The sequence below is a fragment of the Equus quagga genome, chromosome 14 (assembly GCF_021613505.1).
Source record: "Equus quagga isolate Etosha38 chromosome 14, UCLA_HA_Equagga_1.0, whole genome shotgun sequence".
NCBI lineage: Eukaryota > Metazoa > Chordata > Mammalia > Perissodactyla > Equidae > Equus > Equus quagga.
In genome coordinates, this window is record NC_060280.1 from 30,927,554 (window position 1) to 30,950,353 (window position 22,800).

The 22,800-nt window shown below is 60.2% G+C and overlaps 1 protein-coding gene across 1 annotated transcript; it reads right to left on the minus strand.

The window, feature by feature from the left end:
• Positions 1–1,466: 1,466 nt before the first annotated feature.
• On the minus strand, positions 1,467–15,623 carry LRRC32 (leucine rich repeat containing 32). The gene is made up of 3 exons (XM_046638166.1): positions 15,166–15,623; positions 10,485–10,575; positions 1,467–5,680 (listed from the first exon to the last, which is right to left on the minus strand). Exons 2-3 carry the CDS (start codon positions 10,569–10,571, stop codon positions 3,776–3,778), a joined length of 1,992 nt encoding a protein of 663 aa, XP_046494122.1. The 5' UTR covers positions 10,572–10,575; positions 15,166–15,623; the 3' UTR covers positions 1,467–3,775.
• Positions 15,624–22,800: the final 7,177 nt, after the last annotated feature.

Consider the following 22,800-nt stretch of genomic DNA (forward strand, 5'->3'; position numbering starts at 1 on the left):
GAAGAGGGGTCGGGGACCTGGGGGGCTCCCCGCCAGATCGGAGGTTCACAGAGCCCCGGGCTGAACTCAGCCCGCCCTCCTGCCTTCCCTGAGGCCTTTGTGGCGCACCTCCTGTGTGCAGGGTGTTGAGTCACATGCCCCCTCACCCCCCAGCCCCATCCGTGAAATAGGCATTTACAACTTGCCTTTGGAGAGTAGGAGCTGGAGCAGGAACTGGGAGGTGAGAGGCCACGGCCCAGAGACGCTGGGCTGGAGAAGTCTCCAGGATGCTCGGGGGTGGGGAGACCAGGCAGCACTGGGCTGGCACCATCGGGAGAGGAGGTGGGGGGAGAAGGTGGGCACCTGCAGAGGCGGCAGTGTCTGGGTGTCCAGCAGCTGAGGACGGGAGGCGGAGCCACATGAGGACAAGCACAGGGGGCTGCAAAGTGGGGGCGGGGAGGCAGGGGGACCGTCCCTGCCTCTAGACTCTGCTTCAGAGCCCCCTGCCTGCCCCACGCCCACCACTGGTGAGGTTGCACTTGTCCCCTCCCCCAGACCCCACAGCCTACACCCTCACCCTCCCACTCCCTTCCAGGAACCAGGAATGCTTTTCTGCTGGCCCCTCCGGCTCTTCTCCCAGGTTCCGCCTTGAGCGGCAACCTGCCACTCAGTTCTCCAGACCCCGGGAGACCTTTAGCTCTCTTAGGGGTGGAGGGCTCTGGGTATCAGGGCTGGACACTCAGGAGGAGCTGGAGACAGAGCTGTGGGCATCCTCGGAGCAATGGGGTGGCTATAGCAAGGGGGCGATGACCTTCCTGAGGGAGGAGGGCCTGGGATGGGGTCCTGGCGCTCGGCATTCAGATGTTCCAGGAAGATGAGCACACAGCAGGGCCCGAAAAGGAGTGGCCTGAGAGGAAGGAAAAGCACGTGTGGGGGGTCCTAGGTGCCAGGAGAGTGTGCCCAGGGAGGACGCGGTGAGGGGCCCCCACAGCCGAGGGGTCAAGGAGGTGCAGTCTGAAAAGTGCTGAGTTTGGCAAAGGACGCCTTCAGTGACCTTAGGCAGGACAGTGGGGGCACGGGAGGGGCTGAAGGCAGCCTGGGGTGGGTTGAGAATGGGGCAGGGGCAGCTACTTTCCCAAGAAGTTTACCCCTGAAGGAGGAGAAGGAAGGGAAAGCGGTTTAAGGGCGTCTACTACTTCTGGGATGGGCAAGACTCAAGACTCGAGCACAGCTGAAGCCTGAGAGAAAGAAGCGAGCAGAGAGTGGAGGGAGCGAATGAGAGGAGGGGAGAGGACCCTGAGCAAGGGAGGGAGGGACGGCACTGCCTCTGAGATGGGGCAGAGGGGCGAGCTCAGAGAAAGGGGAGCAGAGGGAGCCGCAGAGGAAGGAAAGCCATCATGTTCTCCGTGGCGGGGTGGGGGGAGTGGGGTTTGTTGAATGTGACAGGACAGCGGTCCCGCAGGGGATGTGAGCAGGGCTGAGGCCCCAAGGTCCATGTGGTGATGACTCGGAGCCTCAGTCTCCCCCCACAACAGTCCTCGGCCTATCTCCCCAGGGGTAGCATGAGGATTCCAAGACAGTAAGGGAAGCAGAGGACGGCAGGGTTCACGCCGGTGCAATGAAGCAAGGAGCAGGCTGGCAGGCGAGCTGTTTCTCCAAAATCATTTTTTAATACATTCACGTGGGTTATACAAAAGGCTGGTGCCGAGGCCGGGCTGTGGCCTGGCTCCTGGGAGGTGACAGCAGCATTGTGTAGTGTTTGCAAAGATCAGGCGGGAAGGGGCCTGCACCTGGCCCTCCAGGCCCGAGGAAAAGCATCCGTGTGTGGTGAGCACCTGTGGGCGTGACCCCAGCGGGACCCGGGACCCGACGCCCCCGGCTGCCCCCGACGCCGCCTGGGCCCTGGGCTGGGCCAGGACACCAGGTTCCAGCCCCGGCTCGGCCATTGACTCCCTGAGTCCTCAACCCCCTCTGGGCCTCAGTTTTCTCATCTGTAAAATGGGGCAGAGAGAGGGGCGTTTTCATCGTCTCCTTTATGGAGCACTGTCGTGAGCCAGACCGCAGGCCCAGCCCAGGTAAGAGGGGCAGACAGTCACGCAGGGTCCGGCCTGATCCCAGGGCTTCCCTTCTTCCCGGACAGCCCATGATTCCACGGGAATGAGGGATAGAGGGTGATACCTGGATGGGTTTTTCTACCCATTTTTCTTGGGGAAAAAAATGTCTGCACCATGAGGACCAGGAAGAGCATGTGGAGTCAGTGTTCTCTTGGGATGTGAGAGCTGAGAGAAGGAAACCACTCAGGTCCAACCCCCAGTGCCACCACATGCCCCTCAATGAGGTCTGAAGCCACTTTTTTCACAGGCTCTGCCACTGACTTGTGCAGCTCTGAGCAACTCCCATTCTCTTCCTCAGCCTCAGTTTCCCTGTCTGTGCAATGGGGAGGTTGGACCCAGTGGTCTCAAACTCCAGGTCACGCTCTATGAAGGGAGAGGGGATGAGGGAATGCAAGAGCAAGAAGAGAAAAAAGGGGGCCCACAGCAGTCTGCAAAGGAGGGAACAAGGGAAACTGAGGCAGAGAAGGAGCAGAGGGCCCGTGGCTGCCTGTCTTCTCTCTGCCTGCCTGGGAGAGAGGAGGGAGAGGAGTGGGTGGGTATGTGCAACACAGGATGCTCCCAGGCCCTGTTCTGGCCATGTGGGACCACTTCCGGTCCACCTAAGAGCCTGCAGCTGCCACAGTGACAGAGCTCAGGCCGTGGAGGCAGGAGGACATGAGTCTGAATCTCACTTATGGCGTTTCTTAGCTGCAGGACCCTGGAGGGAGACTTCAAGCCTCCTTTATAAAACGGGATAAAATACCAGCCTCAGAGCCTTGTCATAAAGAGGCAGACGCAGGCTTGGGTTTGCTACAGCTGCCAAGCCTGGGGCAAAACAGAACCAGATCCCAAAGATTCTAACTCCTAGCTCAGCGGCCAGGGTGGGGCTGGGATGGAGCAGGGGCCCCCGGCAGGGCGTCGGGGACTTGGGCAGTATTCGGGCCAGTGTGTGCCGCACGGGAGTGCCAGCCAGGGAAGCAGCCCCAGAGCAGGAAATGGAATGGTCAGGCCTGGGCCGGAGCCCAGCACGACAGCGTTTCCCCAGGCCCTGCTGGAGCCGCCGCGGCCCGCCAAACAGCGCTGGGTCCAAGACGGACTCATGTGGCTCCAGCTCTCTTCCGGTCACAAGCTCTTCATGTTCCAGAGAAGCTGAAAGTCATTATCAGAAGATGTGACAAACAGTCTGCTTGGAAACGTCTCAGACCAAGGCTCTTGGTCTCGCCCCTTGGTTACCCTGGCCTGGCCGGAGGCAGGACCGTCCACACGCAGCCAGCGGGGCTGCAGGGCTCCCACACCGTGTGGTCACTGCATGACTCTGCGACCACCTCCCCTCCCAGACCGGGAGATGCCTGAGGACAGAGATGCGTCTCGTTCACCAGCGTCCCTGGGAGCCCAGAGCAGGGTGTGGCACACAAGAGATGCTGGTGAATGTCTGTTGATCTGATGGGTCAGCTTTATTCTCTGACAGTCCTGGAACTGCCCAAGTTCCGGCCTCCACAGCTGGGCCACACGTGCGGCCTGGAAAGTGAGTCACTTACCAACGCCGCCGGACAAGGGAAAGGAGCCCAGGGCTGGGATTCAGACACCACGGTTCTCGGACCCTGGCTCACTGGGTGACCTTGGGTCAGTCCCCAACCTTCTTGGGCTCCCCCACTGACCCGGAAGGGTCTCTGGGCTGAGCTGTTCTGCAGCCCCCGCTTCCTCTAGGCTTTGAACTGTTGGTTGAACTTCTGCTGGCGGACGCAGCAACAGGTGGCCAGGGTGGTGAGGAGGATGGCAGCGACCAGCGTGAAGGTGAGGATGATGATGAGGTTGACGGTCTTGAGCCCCCCCTTCTCACAGTCCTCGGGACGCACGTGGCTCAGGGACACCTCCTCCTGGGAGCCGAAGCGGCAGATCAGGTCCTGGGTGGCGTCCACGTCCACACGGCCCTGGTGCAGCTGGGAGGCCAGCCAGCCATTGCCACAGCAGCTGAGCGGATTCCCCTGCAGGTAGAGGCGCCGAAGGCTGGTCTCCAGGCCGCCCATGGCGCTGCCCGGCAGGAGGCTGAAGCTGTTATTCCTCAGGTCCAGCACCTCCAGCGACACAGCCTGCGTCCAGGCCGGCAGGCGGCTCAAGCGGTTCTCGGCGAGATTGAGCCGCTTCAGGCAGCTGAAGCAGGGCAGATCCACCTGCAGGACGGCCAGCCCATTGCCCTGCAGGGCCAGGACCTCCAAGGAGGCCTCCAGGCCTGCCAAGGCCCCTATGGCCACATCCAGCCCAGGGTTGGCGGAGAGGTCCAGCTCGGTGAGTGGTGTGTGGAGGAAGGCACCTGCCCTCAGCATCTCCATCTCATTGTCCACCAGGTTCAGGATGCGGAGGGAGGAGATGCCAGAGAAGGCCACACAGCCTGGGGGTCCAGGCTCCCCGGGGCCCCCACAGGGGCTGACTCGGTTCCCCTGCAGGTTGAGCCTCTGCAGGCTGACCAGGCCGGCAAAGGTATATGGGGGCAGGTCCCGCAGGGCATTGTCCTGTAGGAGCAGCGTCCGCAGGGACCCCAGGGCTCTGGCACCCAGCTCCAGCATCTCCAGCGCATTGTGGCTGACGTCCAGGAGCACGAGGCAGGGCAGGGAGCCCGCCCGCTGGGCCTCAAAAGCCCGCAAGCAGTTTCGGCTGAGGTTCAGGAAGCGCAGGGAGGTGAGGTGCTCAAGAAAGCCCTGGGGAATGAGCTCGATCTCATTGTAGCTCAAATCCAGATTCAAGAGCTGGGAGAGTGGGTGGGCGCTGGCGTTCCGGCTGGGGTTCAAGAGGGGCAGCGCCGACCAACCCTCGGAAGGTGCGTGGAGGCCCTCGCCGCCCGGGGGCGGCCCCGCAGGGAGCCGGATGAGGTTGTTGGACACGTTCAGGAAGGTGAGTCTTGGGAGTGCGGCCAGGTCAGGGAAGTGGAGCAGCTTGTTCTCCCGCAGGTCGAGCCAGGTGAGCTGGTACTCGGCCCGGGGCTCCGGAGCTGTCTGAAAGGCCTCGATGCTGTTGCAGCTGAGGTCCAGCACCCGCAGCTGCTGGAGGCTGAAGTCGGAGATGCAGGTGAGGGAGTTCCTGGAGAGATTGAGGTGGGCCAGGCGGGGCAGGGCGTCAAAAGCGCCGTCCTCGATGTCCATGAGCACGTTGCTGTGCAGGTCGAGCCGCTCCAGCGCTGGCGTGCCCCCAAAGGTGTGGCGGGCGAGGCGTGTCAGGCTGTTCTCCGCCAGCGAGAGGGAGCGCAGGGCGGGCGCCTCCCCCAGCAGCCGCTCCACCAGGCCGCTGTACAGGCTGTTCCCGGACAAGTCCAGGGACAACACGTGCGGCAGGGGGCCCAGACCACCAGTGCTCAGCGCGGTGCCCACCGCCAGGCGGTTGTGGGCCAGGTTGATGTGCTCCAGGTGGGGGAGGGCCTGGAAGACCCCTGGCTGGAGGAAGCTGATCTCATTGGTGCTCAGGTCCAGGTGACGAATGGCGGTGTAAAAGCCCAGGGGTGACGCCAGGATGCTCCGCAGCTGGTTTCCTGATAGGTTGAGGGCCTCGATGTCCCGCGGGAGCCCCGAGGGGACCTGGAGCAGACCAAGGCCCTGGCACAAGACCTCCTTGTCCACCTGGGGAGGGGGAGGGCAGGGAGAGCAGCGGGCATTAGTGGGTGCAGCAGGAGGTGGAACCAGACATGCTCCTCTAGGAAGGATGACCTGAGGCCCCATCAGGATTGGCTAGGCTTCTCCGCTGGCCTCCCAGGATGCTGGGCGTTCCTCCATCCCAGCCTAAGCACCCCATGTCTGGATGACCCCATCCGGCCCCCTGTCTCTGGCACCACAGACAGTGCTGGCATCAGGGAGGGAATCAAGGAAGGTTTGATGGGTAGACAGGCAGAGAGATGACAGACAGATAGAAGGACAAATGAACTAACAAAAAACCATGTCCTGGGGCCAGCCCCGCGGCCGAGTGGTTAAGTTTGTGCTCTCCACCTTGGGAGCCCAGGGTTTCGGATCCTGGGCGTGGACATGGCACTGCTCATCAGGCCATGCTGAGGTGGCGTCCCACATGCCACAACTAGAGGGGCCCACAACTAAAAATATACAACTGTGTATCGGGGCACTTTGGGGAGAAGAAGGAAAAATAAAATCTTTAAAAAAAACCAAAACAACAAAAAACCCTGTACTGATTATTATCCCATTTTACAGGAAACTGAGCCACATATCATCTAGGGTGATCCAGAGCCAGTGAGCAGCAGGGCCAAGCCGGGACCCAGGCCTCCGGGTCCCACATCCTGGGTTCCCTCTATGGGCCCAGAGAGTGAAAGCTACCCAGCTGGGGTTAGCATGTTTCCAAAAGGGAAAAATGCAGTTTGCACTCCTGTCATCAGTTTTTATCTTGACTCCCCCCAGATCTCATTCAAGCCTTCATCCCGTGGGGCAGAGCCCCGGTCCCTGAGCCTACCTTCCTCCCACACCCTCCCCAGGTTTGACCTCCTTTCTGCTGCTGCTCCCAACCCCCACCCCTGTCAGAGGCTTCGCTTCCCATGGCCGGGTCCACATCAGCCCCAGAGGTGGGGTAGGGGGCAGGGGAAAAGACCGCCGGGGGCCCAACCCACATCTTTGATGACATGACTATGATTTTGCTGCGTGAGACCCATCAGGTCACATTACCACTCTGGTTTCTCATCTAGAAACTCATACTTCTCTAGCACCCACTCCACATTTTATATTTTTATTTAGCATTTTCAGACCCATGGTCTCATCGGATCTTCACAATAGACTGCCCATCAAATATGATCACCCCGATTTAAGAAACCTGAGCTCAGAGAGGGTAAGGGAGGCTCCAGGATCACCCAGCCGGGAAGGAGCAGAGCTGGGGTTTGAACCCAGGTCTTTAAATAACCAAAGGCCCCACTTTTGTCCTTCCACCACATGTGCCTTCTGGAGCCAGAATTCTTTCTATGCAAATGCAGTATCCCTCCCATCTTTTCCAGGAACCCCAGCCTTTCCCAGCAAAGGGTCTGAATTCCACAACCACCCAGCTCAGGCCCACTCCTGCCCTGGCCTCTGTCTCCATTGACCCCTTCTGACCCATCCACCAGCCAGATGCCTGGCAGCTGCTCAAAAACTCTACTCTGACGGTGCTGCCCTCTGCTTAGACCCCTCCAGAGCAAAGGCTAGGACCCTCAGCATCGTTCAAGGCTATTTGTGGTCCCTGCTGACCTGTTTCCTCTCCTTCCAACCCACTCAAGCCCAGCCCATGTGCAGTGACCACACCTGACCGCTGCCCATTGTGCCCTCCCACACCTACCTCTGGGCCTCCTCCTTGCTGCTCCCTGTGCTGGTTATACCCTTCCCAACTAGATCTGCATGGTGAACTCTGTGTGCTGAGCTCCAGGGCCTCCTCCACCAGGGAGCCTTCCCTGACTGCCAGGCACGTCGGGGCCTCCTCTGGGCTCTCACAGCTCCTGTGCCTCCTCTCTCAGAGCTTTGGCCCCCTGAAATGTGACCTTCTATGTGGGGACCTGCTAGACAGTGAGCTCAGAGCAAAGAGGGACTGGTGTGATTGGTGTGGCTGCCTTGGACCTGGCCCACAGAAGGTGCTCAGGAAACCTTTTTTAATGAACGAAAGAGTCACAGACATCATCAGCTTAGTGAAGGTCTGAGGGACGGACTCAATCACCTTTCTGAAAGGAAAGGAAACGGATGATGATCTTTATATCAAAGTCAAAGACCGTTAGAGCCAAAAGAGTCCGACCTCCCATTTCCCAGATGGGGAGACCGAGCCTGAAGGTGGCAGTGACCTTGCGAGGTCACAATGAGTCCGTGGCAGAGCTGGGAGGGCAGGAATACCAGCCCGGGTGTTCCCTGCCTGGCCCAGCTCTCGGCTTCCTCCAGGTGAGGAGGGGGGAGGCACGAGCCGCCCTCCACCCGCCTGTGCGTGACTCCTGCTCTGAGCAGCACAGCAACTGGCCCTCCTCGAGGACACCCCGGCAGTCGGGCGCCCAGGTGAACTGGAAACCTACCCGGGCCGCCCCGGCAGTCCTGCCCGGCTCCTCGCCCCCTCCTCCCTCACGGCCTCTCTGCCAGCTGGGGCCACGAGCAGAGCCTCCTCATCCCCATCCTCAGCTCAGAGACCATCCGGATTAAAGCAGAAGCCGCAAAAGGAACACGAACACACTGACCGCCACGAGTGGGAGCCCCAGCTCTGCGCCAGGCTCATGTGAGGGCGCAGGCCCCTCCCTCATGTAATCCTCCTCCGCATTACTCACCTCACTGTACCCCTAAGGAAACTGAGGCTCAGGGGTTGGGCTGCCCTAAATCAGGGGGTCAGAGGCTCAAAACCACCACTGCGGGTTCCTCTTCCTTCTGGTGTCAGCTGAGTTCTGACCACGAGGCCCTCGGCCGGGCGAGCACCAGGCTGATCCCTTGGGCAGTTACTGAGTGTTTGCAGGGGGCGGGGGCACATTACCCCACATGCAAGCCCACACCTCGTCTCACCTCTGGATACTCAAAGGCTCCCTAGGGCAGCAGTCCCTGAGAGTGGAGCCGGGACACAAAGCTGGCCAAGCCCAGAGCCTAAGACAGGCTTTCCGCTCAGGCGCCCAGGTTCGCCGTCACAGAGGCCCAGGGGCTGCTGGCAGGCAGGGCTGCACTGGGCTGCCCAGCTCTCCAGTCCAGGCCAGAAGGAGCTGGAAGGCCAGTGCAGCCCGTGGCACTCCGTTTCTAGGCCGCCCATGGCTCCCTGAGCTCCCAGTCCCCAGCATGACTGACGTGTGTGGGGAGGGGTTTTGGGGGAACCAGCCCTTAGCCAAGTTCAGAGCTTCTTCTGAACGCCCCCCTACCCACTGTCTCTGGGATGCCGAGATGCCACTGCCCAGCTATTTTTTCATTTTTTTTCTTTAGGAGGGAAGACGACTTGCCACCCACCCCATTTTGCCACCTGCACATAGAAGGGACCCAGAGCAGGAAGAGTGACCCGGCAGTGGACAGCACCAGCTCGGGGAGCTGGGTTCAAATCCTGGCTCTGTTACCTCCTATCTGTAGGGCCCTGGTGGGTCGCATCCCTTCTCTCAGCCCCAGGTTCCTCAGCTGAAAAGAGGAATTCTAGGCAGGACAAAATGAGAGAAAGCCCTTAGCAGGGTGCAGGCAGCTCGCAGGCCCTCAACACGTGGCAACTTCTTTCTACTGTTTTGAAATCATCATAACTCCTTCCACAGTAGTTCAGAAAGTGCTCTCCCACCCATTAGCTCGTCCTCCCCAAATCCAGAGCCCATCTGGTTTCCCCCGCCTGTCGGCCGGCCCAGGCCCTTCTCTTCTCTGAGCCTGCGTCCCCGGGTACAATGGGGGGCTGCATATGGTGACATCTGAGGCCTTCTCTGCCCGTTATTCTGGGTTCTGGAAATCTCGGAAGGGCTCCAAGGAGCAAGAAGCAAGGTGGCAACAGCAAGACCCTGCAAACCCCAGGAAAGGCCCGGCCCTGGCTGCCAGCACATCCAGCTTCCAGAAGCAGCTGCCCATCCTGGGTCAGAAGCTTCCAGTCCCAGCCCCAAATGGGGCTGCCAGAGGGCCTGTCCCTTCCCCAGCCCAAGCTCCGGCCTTGACCTCAGTGACTGCCCACCTTATACGTGGACCTAGAAGGTCCCTTTTCCCTATACCCCATGGGGTCATAGTAACTTCAGGGCCAGTCCCCCGGTTCAGGGCAGGAAAAAGGAACTAAGTGAGTCAGACCCGGTCCCCTGGCCTCAAGCAGTTCTTGGTCTGGCAGGTGACACAGGCTTAGACCTATCTACCAACCACCCCATGTGTTTGAGACAGAGGGAGCTGAGGGCTGTGGGAACCCAGAAAAGGGAGCAAACACAACCAGGTCAGGCTGGGAGCAGTCAGGGAGGCTTCCTGGAGGAGGCAGCATTTGACCTGGGCAGTAATGAGAGACAGGCATCTGAGCAGGGATATGGCAGACAGGCCCATGTCAAGGAGCCCAGATAGGGAAGAGGATTTGTCCCCAGGAAGGACCCAGTACAGAAGAGGCCCTCCCAGCTGGCCCACCCCAAATTCCCCACACATACACATATTCTGCATCACTCAGCTGGGCCCTCTGCCCTGTGGGGGCAGCTTGGGGGAACAGGCTCCAATATTGGCCCTGCTGGTCCTGGTTGGATGACCTTGGGTCAGTTACTTAACCTCTCCAAACCTCAGCTTCCAGCTCTCTAAAGTGGGAATCATGGTACTCAGCTGGCAGGATTTACACTAAATAAGGTATTTAAACATCCTAGCGGGTGCTCATTAAACGCAAGGCTTGGCAGAACTGAGTGCATTCTCTTCCTCTCCTGCCTCTTCTAACTCTGGCGGCCGGGGCGGGAGCGGTGGGACACCCTAGGCTGGGCGGCTGGGCTGCAGGTGCGTGCCCCTGCCTGGGCAGGCTTCTTACCATCTTGCAGGACACCTGGTCTCGGTGTTGGGAGGCAGCCAGGCTCAGGGTCAGCACGGCCAGGAGCAGCAGGATCTGGTGGCTCATGGCTCTGCAGAGGGCAGGAGGAAAGCGGAACACAGTAGGACCACAGGCTCCTTCCCATGGCCAGCCTGTCTGACCCACCCTCGGGACCCCCCGACCACAGCGGCAGCTGGGGCAGAGGTGCCGAGAATGGGGCACCTCGTGAAGGGGCTGGGAAGTGGGGCTGCAGCCCATCATGAAGGGCCTTCGCGGCCAGGCCAAGGAGCCGGGCCGTTGCCCTGGGCAAGAGTTTTTAAGCAGCGGGTGACATGGTCAGATTTGGGTTTCAAAAGCCCCCACCGGGTGGAAGACGGCCTGGAGAGGGTGAGCAGGAGGCAGAGCGACCCTGAGGGCCGCCTGGGCCAAGTGCAAGGCTGGGGTGGGGTGAGGTGGGGGGCTGGGCCTCTGACTCCACTTCTACCCAGGCCACAAGCAGGTCCCCCATCCTCGCTCCTCAGGCCCCAAACGGAATTCCTCGACCCCCCACCCCAGGACGTTTATTTTGCCCTTTTCTTTTGATTTTCTGATTCTGGAGTCCCTGCCATTGTTTGAAGGCTGGGCCCGGAGCCTTGACAGGAAGCCCCACCAGGAGGCCTGCCCTGCCCCGGCACTGTGGCCGTGGACTTCCCCAGGAACAGGCTGCCAGGCCCTCTACTTTCACTGAAGCCACCGCCAGTGCGGGGACGCTCAGGCCTGCTGGGCCAGCCCTTCTCTCTATGAGCAGCCGGGGTGGCATTGAGGGTGAGCACAGAGGTCCTCAGCAGGGTCGGATCCCAGCGCTGCAAAGGGCTCCCTCACTGAGGACCTGGGCCACGTGCTAGGAACACACAGATCAATCCACCAATTTCATTCATTCATTCATTCACACCTTTACTGAATGCCCCCTCCTGTCTGGCTCTGTGCTGGGCACTGGGGATGCAAATAAATGCACAGAAGTTACATACAAAGCGTTAACAAGGAGGGACACGTAAAACCCTCCAAGAGCACTGGACTCAGAGTCACCCATACCTGACCACTCCCTCTGTCTCCTCCACTGACCTGCTGTGTGACCTTGTACAAGTCACTTCACCTCTCTGAGCCTCACTTTCCTCTTCTGAGGTTAATGCCAACCTCGCCAAGTTTTGTTAGAGATCAAATGAGATATATTCTATGAAAGTGCCCCTTACAGAGCCTTATTATCCACCAGGCACTCTTCTCCACACTTTCCATGTATTAACTCATTTAATCCTCATGACAGTTCAATGACTTGACTGAACTAAGCCAATGGTTCCCTGACTACCATTCCCATTTTGCAGATACAAAAAGAGAGACTCAGAGAGATTAAGCAACACGCCCAAGGTCACACAGCTAACAAGTGGCAGGCCCAGGAAGTCAGGCCCCTGGGTCTGTGCCCTTAACCTCTACACTGTAAGGTCTCCCACAGGTGCTCGATCAATGAGCACTGAATTGTGACGTGAAGGATGCTTTAGAAGAAGAGGTATTTATAGGGCCTCTGAGGGCTGGGTCTTTCCTGCTGGAACCCACTAGCATCCTTGCGATGAGTTTGCAATGAAGGTGGCTGCTCTGAGGTCCTTTCTTGCTCAAACAGGCCAGAGCCACAGCCCTGTCTTTTCCAGGGTGTCCCCTCAGGGCCATGGGCCCCCCGCCCCCGCTGCTGCTCTCCTCTCACCTGCATTACAGGTCGGGCTTTCACAGGAAATTTTGTTCTGCTGCTTAAAAAGCAGAACATCCCCCTCCTTGTGAAAGCCAGCATACTCAGAAGTGAGTGGAAACCCCTCAGCGGGGCCTCCGAGGCCCTCAGGGAGCCGCCCCGCCCGCCCGCCAGCTCTTCTCTCCAGCTTCGTTTCTCACTGTCCCCTCCCCACTCTGGGTTCTGGGAGCCTCCTATTTCCTCCAGGGCTCTGAGCACCTTTTCACTGCCCCACACCTTTACTTCCTCCTCTCTCTTGTGCAAAATACCTCCTCAGCCTTTGGGGCTCAGCTTAAGGCACCTCCTCCAAGAAGCCTTCTCTGGTTCCCCAAATCTGGGCTGTGTACGGCCTCTCCTCCAGGTTCCCACAGCCCCCTCGCGCAGCACTGAGTGTTCCGTGGTTTGTCTCCTGACCCCTCTCCTAGGGGACGTGCCTCTAGGGCACAGCCGGCTCGCTCTCCTCTGGGACCCGGCTCCACCATGTGTAGGCCAGGCCGGAGGAGGAGGCGCTGAGAACTGACACGAGGAGTCTCGGGGACATGGTGACACCGGCGAGAGCAGCTCTTCACCTTGACTCTCCCTTCACCAGCCTGCCCCACTCCTTCCCTCAACAGGGGTTCTGAATGCTCTCCCTGGAAAACTGTCCCCCCCCCCCCCCCCCATCTGCCTCCCGGCCTCCGTCATCAATACCACCGACTGAGGCCCCAGCCTGGGGCCTCGACCTCAGCAACACCCTGCTTCCACCCCGACCCTTCCCGCTGTCCCTCGCAGAGCTGCCAGGGCCATGGCCACTGGAGAACCTCCAATAAGACCTAAGCGCCACCCCACTGCTCTGACTCCGTCCACCCTTCGCCCTTCGCTAGCCCAGTTCCAGCTTCCCCGACCTTCCTCCAGCACAGCCGTGCCTTCCTGCCTCGGGGCCTCTGCCCATGCTGCTCCCTCCAACCAGAACGCTCTTCCCCACTTCCCCACGTGGGTGATGGTTTCCCTCACATGGATCACTCCTTTATCATCTACTTCTTACTGTGAGAGCCGGGGTCTAAGTGGTGCTCACTGAAGGGACAGCGAAGCCAGGGGTGGAAGCCGGCCCGCAGTGGGCTGTGTGGTGATTGCGGGGTGAGGCCACAGAAGGACCAGATTCCTTCTGAACCTGAGGGAACTGCCGCCAAAGGGGCTCTCACGTCCCCCTCCTCTGCCTGCCACATGCCACCCTACCCCCAAGATGAGCATCTGTGCATCCAGCAGGGACGGCCCCTGCAGCCTGGGGAACTCTGCCCTGGCATCCAACAGGAAGGGGCCCTCAGTTGTGGGCACCCTTCAGCAGCGCCCAAGACACCGTATGCAGCATTGGAGGGCTGCTGGCTCTCGAGACAGAGGGGAGAGAGGACAGGGCTCTGAGGCCCAGGCCCACGTGCAGACTCTAATGCTCAGCAGCCCTGCTCTCTGTGCCAAGTCTGGTGCGTCTGGGTCCCATCTTAGGGCAAGCAGCCCGGTTCCTGTCCTGCCCCTGGCTGCCCCCAACCACTGTGATGATCAAGCTGAGGACGGCTGTGAAGCTGCCCCCGGCAGGTACTGTCTTTCCCAGCTGGGACAATGACACGCAGGGCTGAGCAGCCCAGGCGAGGTGAGCTGAGGAGGGAGGCCCCAGGCCTGCAGATAAGTGGCCTAGGCCAGAGGAGGCAGGAGGCATCGTGGACTCTGACTGGGAGGTGAGATGCCAAAGAATATCCATGTGTGTGCGTGTGTGTGTGTGTGTGTGTGAGAGAGAGAGAGAGAGAGAGAGAGAATTGGGGGTGGGGGGCAAGGCCTACCATCATAATAAGCCCATGCCTACTATTTAAGGATGTTAGACACTCTTCCACACATTTGACCTATAATCATCTCATTTAATTCTCACTGTTGTTCTTCCAGTGAAGTAGTCACTACAATTTCCATTTTACAGATGAGAAAACTGAGGCTCAGAAAGATGAAGCGACCAACCCAACACTTACTCAGCTTCCAAGTGTTTGGGGATTTAGGCCACGTCTACACGACACAAAGGCTGTGTTTTCTCCAGCAGGTGCTGAGCTGCCCGCCCCTACAGAACTGTCCTCATTTTGCCCATGAGGCAAACGAGGCTCAGAGAAGTGACTAACCCAAAGTCACACGGTAGCAAATAGTGGAGTTGGGATCAGAATCCAGTCTGTGCGCCTCCAAAGCATGTTTCCAGACCCCCGACCAACCTCTCCCTCTCTAATCCCCTCCACGGGTCTCCCCACCCTCAACGCACACCCCCAGGTAGATAGGCTCCCAGGGGCCGGCTCCGGGGTGCTCCTCTCGGCCCGGATCGCTGGCAGAGCGGGGTCCTGGGAGAGCCGCTGTGGCCGTTCCCACCAGCAGTGAATCACTCAGGGCAAGCCCCATTCTGGAGACATGTGCATCCCGCGGGGGAATTAGACCTTAACCCAAAGGAATGTGGCTGTGATGGCGGAATTTCAGACAGCTCAGGGTGGGGGTGGGGGTCCCCTCACATCTTATCATCCATGAAGAAGGCTGGCCTGGAGCCCTTTGGAGAAAGGTGGGTGACCCCCGCCCCAGACCCCGCAGATGAGCAGGCTATCTGGCGCCGTGGGTCGGGAAGCCCCACGCGCGGGGCCTGGGTCAAAGGGTGGTAGGAGACCTGGATTCCAATCCTGGTCTGGCCTTGACTAGCTGTGTGTCCCCAGCAAGTGCTGGCCTTTCTGCCCTTCTTTTCCCATCTGTCAAATGGGACCGCTGGCCTCGCCCATCGTGGGAAAGGTCTGCTGAGACGGGAGCCCGGGAGACCCCCGGGGCCGAGGGAGGGTCCACCCCGGCTCCGCGCATGCAGTGGGGGCGGCGTCCCGGCGTCCCGATGGACTGAGCCGTGCTCTGGGGGCGCGGGCCGCCGTCCCGGGGGGCGGCTCCTACCTGGCTCAGCGCGGCCGCCGCTCCTCTCCCGGGCAGCCCCGGCACATTTTGCGCAGCCCTGCCCCGCCCGGTCCCAGCCGCGCCGGCCCCGGGGTCCCGCGCGAGGAGGCGCCCGCCGCTCCGCTGCCCCACGGGAGCGACCCGCGAGGGGGCAGCCGGCCCCGATTTAAATACCCCTCCCGCCCACCCGCCCACCACGCCCCCCTCGGCCGGGCCGCGCGGTCCTAGCGCCGCCGGTGCGCCCGCGCGTGACTCGGTTTATCCGGAACCCGCGAGGCGGGGAAGCATCTTCTTGACGCTGGAGCCGCGGCTGAGAAGGGGCGGGCCGAAGGGGGCGGGGTGAAAGGGCGGGGAGGGAGCGGGGTCGCTAAGGAGGCGCTGGGCGAGCGAGGCCGGCGGGCCGCCGCACGTGCAACTCATGGCCGCGCGGGGTCCGGAGCGGGGGTGGCTCCAGGAGCCGCAGGTCCGCAGAGGAAATCCGGACTGGCCCCGATTTCCCCGCTGCCGGCGCCGCTGCACTTGGGGAGGGCCAACAGGAGAGGTGACGGCGGGGGCTGAACGCGGAAGGAAATGACCCTTCACTGGCCCTGGGGCGGCCACGGAGGGGGTTCCCCACCCCGCAGCCATCCCTTCTGGCGAATCCAGGCAGGGCGCTTCCCTCTCTGGATCGTGCTCCGCTGTCCAGACCCGTCCTCCTCCACTATCTCCCGGATCTTTAAGCAGCCTTGTGAAACAGCACCATCAAAGTCCCCAGTTTTCAGACAGAGAAACTGAGGCTAGGGATGAGTATAGTGAATATAATTAAAAAACAGTTGTCTGGGACCAGGAAGGTCCCCATTTATATTTGGGGAAACTGAGTCTCAGAAAGGTTAAGTGACATTTCCAAAGTGACACAGCCTATAAGAGGCGGAGATTTGAGCCCAATTTGTCCACACGGCTAAGTCCAGGCCATTCCACGCACTCTTTTCCGATCACCGTCTTGCTGGCATGGTTTTCAAGTGCTGTGCAAAAGTGGTACTGTGGTGTCAGTGTCTTTTACATCAGAGGGTGAGGCACACCTTTCCAAAGCCACTCCCTCTTCTAGGGGCCTCGGCCCTAGCCAATCACAGGGACGCTGCCTGGCTGGTGTGGACCCAGGGATGAGGGTGCCTGGGGGAGGAGGGTCCCACTGTCCTCTGGGCCCTGGTTCCAGGGGTGGAGGAGAATTCTTCTTCCTCTGTGTTTCTCCTCCCTGATGGTCAGTGGCCCTGAGAGGGGCACAGGGTACCCCACGTTACAGATGGAAAGAGATCGCAGACTAAAGCTGTGCTTAGCAGCTGGGCTCCCTGCGTCCTAGATGGCTGCTGCCATTCCTCCCTCCCATCTCGCTCACTCTGGGGAGAGCCTGGGCAGATGGGGACGGCCCAGAGAGGACAAGCTGTGATGGGGTGGCCCAGGGCTAACCTCGTCTCAGAAGAAGAGATCAGAGACAGCTTCCCTCTGGTGGGGCCTGAGCCGCAAGGTGGGCAGGGGCGGGGAAGGTGGCAGGACCTGGGCAGTGTGTCCACAGCTCCCCCTCCCTCCTAGCCACCGGAGCCCTCAGACCTGTGCTCATGGAGGTCCCAGCTGGTCATCCCAAGCCCTCTCTGGATCCTACTGCTCCATCTGGTCAGACGGAACCTCAGTCTCCCTGTCTGCTGGGGTTGGTGCCAGAACTAAGTATATGGGGCCCAGCCTGGGGCCTGCACCCGGTGGGTATGAGGTCATTCCTCACTGTATTTACCGCAGCCAGTGATGATATTTTTGCTGTGTACCCTGTGGGCTTCCTTTTCCAGATGCTTGTCCAAGGGGCCACATGTCCAGGAAGTGCTCGTGGCAGCCCTGCAGGTGGGCAGAGCGTGGCTGAGTTGGACTCAGGCAGGTCCCAGGGGGCCTCTTTTGTCCCACCTGCTCCCCCTCCCCCAGCCCCAGGCCAGCTGGGCGCTGCCCCACCCCTCCCTGAGCTGCTGGGCAGCCGAGCAGAAGCCGCTGGCGGGGCGGGGGATCTTGGGGGCTGGGCGGGAGCAGCCCACCTCCCACACCCCTTCCAATGGCTGTGGTTTTGCTTAGTTAGTTCATGGGGTTCCACCTCACTCAGTGCCCGGATGGGGCTCCCCAAGAGTTGGAGACAGATGGGCAACCAAGCGTGTCCCCCTCTGCAGAGGCCTCTCGGGACTGGGGGCTAAAAGCCGGGAACCCCACGTGCTCAGCGCCCCTCCTTCACCTCTTCACTTCTTCAGTGGTCATGTTGCTGTGTTACTTTTGGCAGCTTGCTTGATCTTTCTGACCTCAGTTTGCTGATCTGCAAAATGAGACTAGTAAGAGCACCTGCATCTCGGCTTGTTGTGAAGATCAAACGCAACGGCGTGACTTGCATAAAGCACCGGCTCCCGGGGCGGCCCATGCTCCTTGCTCGGTAAACATGACTCCCTTCCCTGGTGGGCCTTATGGCTGGTGACGAAAAGAGCTCATGGAGCTCTCGGACCAGATGGGAGGCAGACGAGAACACAGGATGGCTGAGTCCGGAGTCCTTGAAGGCCAGGTCCGGGGGTCTGAGCTTGATCTGGAGGGGGAGGGAGGCTGGAGCTGAGTAGGGCTGGCTGGCCTGGCAGCCATGTGGAGGGCAGCTTATCATTGAAAGCCGCCAAGGCCAGCTCTCCGTCCAAGGCTGCTTGGCTCCTGCTCGCGCATCTTCAGGAGTGGGGACTGCTCCTGGCCAGCCTGCAGTGGGCAGCTCAGTCTTTGCAGTGTTGGTGCTTCGCTGGAAATGCTTCCATTCCCCCTACATCTGTCGGGGAGCACAGGAGACACTCTTTTCCTGTGTCCTCAGGACTACCCTTCTGAGGTGAGAAAACCCCCTTAGGCACCAAGTCAGGCCCAAGGCTCCCTGCGAGGTTTTCGCCTCAGCCCTAAACCCAAGGGTTCCCAGTAGGAGCAGGTGACCCAGGAAGGCAAGGATGTACACATCCTGTGTGACTTTGGACAAGTCACTAAACGTCTCTGAGCCTTGCTGTCCTCATTGCACCCTGGATGACCCCCAATTTAGTTTCCATTGTTCTATGCCAGTCCTTCCTCTCATGTGGCAAATCGGAGTAAAGAGTCACAGACAGCCTTCCAGGCGTCTTTATTCTCAATTACTGACTAGGAAACTGAGGCTCAGAGAGGTTAATTAACTGACCCAAGTCACACAGCTTTGGAGCCAGGAACTGAACCCAGCTCTCCAGACTCCCAGGCCAGATGTCAGCACAAGGATGTGACTGTTCTCACTCCCTGCCCCTGCCCAGCGCCTCTGCGCGCCCCTGGGAGTCAGGGGGTTTCCTCATCAACACTTACTGGGGCCCTGGTTTCTGGGGCAGAGCCCTGGGTTCCCCAGTTCTTCTGCCCTCCCTCCCTTGCTCCCTAGGGTGACTGGACTCAGACCATACCAGCTATGGGTCACCTCCTGGAGGGCCAGCAGGAGAGGTGAGCAGGTGTTGCTGGGTGTCAGCTGAGGGGAGTTTGTGAGCCGAAAGCTGACACTGGGTACTTGGAAAACAGATGCTTCTAAGGGACAGGTGAAGCGTCCTTGCTCTGAGGACTGGCGGAAGTATTAATGGAATGGTGAGGGCTTGCAGGGCCAGGCCTGGGCGTCCTGGCGCTGGACGAGCTCCTCCTCCTCATCTGACGGGGGGACTATCGTTGTCCCCCTTTTACAGAAGAGGGACGGAGGCTCAGAGGGGTTCTGTGACTTGCCCACGGTCACACTGCTAACAGCACAGGGCATAGCCACCATTCCCATCAAGTCGTCAGACTGCAAGGTCCTTGTGCGTGGCTGGCGACTGGCTTGGCTGGTTTTCTGTTCTCAGTGGGGCACGAGTCACCCCTTCCTTGTGGCTGATGGAGCAGCCAACGCAGGGCAGTAGGTGCTGGTGAGGCCCAGGGCGTCCCTCCGCCGCCACCCAGGAGGCTCCTGGCTCTGAGTCTGCTCAGTGAGAACCGGGCCTGAGGAGTCTGGAGGCTCCCGGGGGGCCCCCAGGGAGAGGGGGGATGTCAGGTGAGAAAATTCGAGACCGGGTGCCGCACACAGGCCAGGATCAGAAGCGTTTCTACAGCTTGACTGTGCCGCGCCGCGGACCGTGAAAACCACAGCTCTCTGCCACGCTCAGGCTGCTGGGAACCTGCGGGTTTGTCCCCTTGAGCCACCCCACTTTTTCTCTGTTTTAACCATTTGAAGGTTAACCCCTTCTCTCGATGATCCAGGGTGATCACTGTGGGCTTTGGTGACGGTCCCTGATGCCATAGACTATAACCTCCCATTAACAACAATGGCAACCGAGCCGAGCCCCTGGTGTGGGACAGCAGCAGACACGAGCGTGCCCTTGAAGGCGGCACTAATGAGAGGGAGGCTGCCGCGGGATGGCCCCCGCCGCGGGGGACGGCGACCTTGGGCAGGTCATCCTCCCCTGGTAGTCTCGATTTCTCATCTGTAAAATGGGGACAGTCATTCTGCCAACTTCAAGGGGGTGTTGAGACGATGACACTGTGGAAAGCTGAGTGCAGTCGGGGCTGAGTCAGCGTGATTGTTGACAGCACCTCCTCACGTGAAAGTCGGGGACTGTGGTTGACTGAAGGGGGCTGTGGGCGGATGGAGCGCCCAGTGATGGGAGACGATGACTGGGAGGGGACTGAGTTGGAGGGACCTAGTTCTGTAGGCTCAGGGGACCCAGGGCAGAGCTGGCTTCTCAGGCAGGGCCCGGCTCCCGTGAGGCGAAGGGCTGTGGTCCAGATAGGGCATCCTCCCACAGTGGGCTACCCTGCCTCCCAGGGTTCCCGGAGGTCCCTTCCCAGCCCTCCCAAGCTGGGGCTCCTCGCTGTGCCGAGCTCCCCGCTGCCTGTGGGCTCCTGTCTTCCTCCGCGTGGTCAGAGCCCCTGGGCTGGCAGAGCTTCTGGAAACTGGCTCACGCGTACCCGGCGACCCACAGAGAAGGGTCGCCTCCCGAAGTTTCGGAGAATCCTGCTTGCCTTCTCTACTTCCACTCCAGGGGGGCCGGCAGATTCTCGGCCCCTGGAGCGTGGGGATGAGGTTGCAGGCGGGCTGAGCGTGTGAATCCCCCCACACCCGCCTCTTTCACTTGCCCCACGGGCCGTGCTCCAGGGTTCACGCAGCAAGCTGTGCCCCGTCCAGTTCCTCCCAGACTTCTTGTTAAGACAGATTGCCCGGCCGACCCCAGGGCCTGCTCTGAGGGGGGTCTCGGACTCCACGTCTGGAGCGATCTCCCAGGGGTGCTGAGGCTGCCAGTCCGCCGGCCCCGCTTTGAGAAGGGCCGCGCCTGTGCGGCCGTGGGGCTGGCCGGCTCTGGGTGAGGCTGCTCCCGGCCACCTTCACCCACGCGGAAGCGGGGATGGCAGCCGCCCTGCCCACTGAGGCGCAGAGCTGAGGGACTGAGGTGGACAGGTGACGGTCGACAGGACTGCGAATCTTCCTTAGCAGGAGTCAAACCCTGAGACCCGCGTGAGGCCTCGCGACCTTTCCGGTTGGGAAGGGGACCGGCTGGGGCAAGCTGCCTTCTAACGCAGCTTTCATGTTGTAACCCATTTCATCCTCCAACACCTGGTGAGGTAGATGTTATTAGTATTACTATTACTTTCTCCACTTTACAGATGACACATGAGGAAACCCAGAGAGGTTAAGTAATTAACTCAAGCTTGCACAGCCAGCATGGATGAGTCCAGACAGTGGGGCTCCAGCGCCAACCCACTTAATGCTCTATTGTATTGCCAATTGAAGGAGAGTTAATTAGCCAAAAGTGCATATAATCTAAAACTCTTTAAATTTACCTCGACACCCCATGTGTAGAGCTGTATTTTCCCCCTTCTTGGGTAGGGTAAGAAGGGACCTGAGGAGGGCCGATCTGAGGAAGAGAGCAGCCCAGGTTTCAGGGAGGGCCCCACATGGTTCCCATCCTCACTGCACGCCCACTGCTGTGTGACTTTGGGCTGGTGGCCTCACCTCTCTGAACCCATTCAGTCTCTGTAGAGTGGAGCAATGATGGACGACTAGGGCTGTTTGAAGAGTGAGCTCCTCTGTGTTAAGTGCGCCCCCCCCCTCCCCCCGTGGAGCTCGCCCTGTCGGTGGCCCTGCTTATGACTCCTGGTGAGTTACTGTTTGCATTTTTTTGGCTGCAGCTCTATCTTCTTTACGCTGGTTTAGTTCAGGGAGGGAGGGAAGCAGTTTGCAAAGCTCCCCTGGGCTGTGCTCCGGGGATGTGCGGAGGGAACCTGCTGGGCCTGTCCCTCGGGGCAGTGAGAGAGGGCAGCGTGTTCATTCTGCAGGGGACAGGTGGGGCCCCCAGAGGATGGCAAGGGGGCAGGGGCCTGAGTACACCCTCCTCTCACCGGGACAGGGTCCTCTTTAGTGCAGGCCACTGTGGCCCCACCTTGTCCTCCTCATGACCCCAGGGTCTTCTAGGGTACCTCAGGTGCTGGCCTGTTGGGAGAATCTGAGGCTTGAGGGGGGCAGTGACCAGCCCGAGGACACACAGCCAGGAGATGGCAAAGCAGGGACTGGAACTCTGCCTCTCTCTGCTGTGTTGGGCTGTCGGGACTCCCCCAGGAGATCCCCCCACACACGTGCTCCCCCCAAAACACAGCGCACCTGCACAGGCACACCTTCACATACAGCCCCAGAGACAACACAGGACGCACAGGGCCACAGCTCGGGAAAACAGCAAGCACGCATCAGCCTCCCCCAGGAGCCTCACCCAGGAACCTCCCCCAGGTGCACACTGTCCGCAAATGTTCACAGAGACCCCCTCAAAGTCACACACTCACCACCCACAGATACGTACGCCCTGCACAAATTCAACTCGTATACACACCACGCATGCAGCACACATCCCAAGTGTGAGCACGTGCGATGGGCACACAGTGTATATATATATATATATCTCCCATGCAAATGCCGTAGTCGCAAATATACCACCCACGTTGCCCACGGCCACACTTCACGTCCCATACAGACAGCAAAGACTTAGAACACCCAGGCTCCCAAACCTGCACACACGCACCGGACACGGTGTGCAGGTGAGCATGCTGTGTGTGTGTGTGGACATGCACACACGTGGACACACGTGCACACGCTCGTGGGAGCAAGGCCGCGATCTCGAATTGCTCGTGGCTCTGATTTTCTCAGAAGCAGACCACACACGAGCCAGGTGGCTTCCACTAGGCTGCTTTCCTGGGGTGTGAAAGGGCGAAGGGGCAAGGGCTCGGCTGGACAGACTGCCGTGGCCTCCCAGGATGCCGTCATTACTCCCAAGGGGATGCTGGGAGCTCCGGACCCCAGGAGCCTGGGCTGGGCTGGGGCTCCAGGATGCAGAGGGCTGGATCCTGTCTCCTGAGGAGTGGGTGCCCGGCCCCGGCCCCACAGCCAGCCCCTCTCTCCAGGCCTGGAAGCGTGGGCATCTAGATCACTGCTCCCAGCCTCTTCTAGGCTGTGTGACTTCTGCCAGCTTGCCCTCCCTCTCCCCTGTGCGCTGGGGGCAGGAGACCTGGGTTTGAGGCCTGAACCAGACCCCTATAACTGCAGGCGTCAGGGCCCGCCTGGGGGACGGGGCTGTGCTTCCCCCTGGCGGAGGC

Bases quoted from the DNA above. Each gene is read 5' to 3' on its own strand.
- LRRC32 (XM_046638166.1), bottom strand. From the start codon at position 10,571: ATGAGCCACCAGATCCTGCTGCTCCTGGCCGTGCTGACCCTGAGCCTG. The intron at 5,681-10,484 runs GTAAGAAGCCTG...CCCCCTCCCCAG, and splicing joins ACCAGGTGTCCTGCAAGATG to GTGGACAAGGAGGTCTTGTG.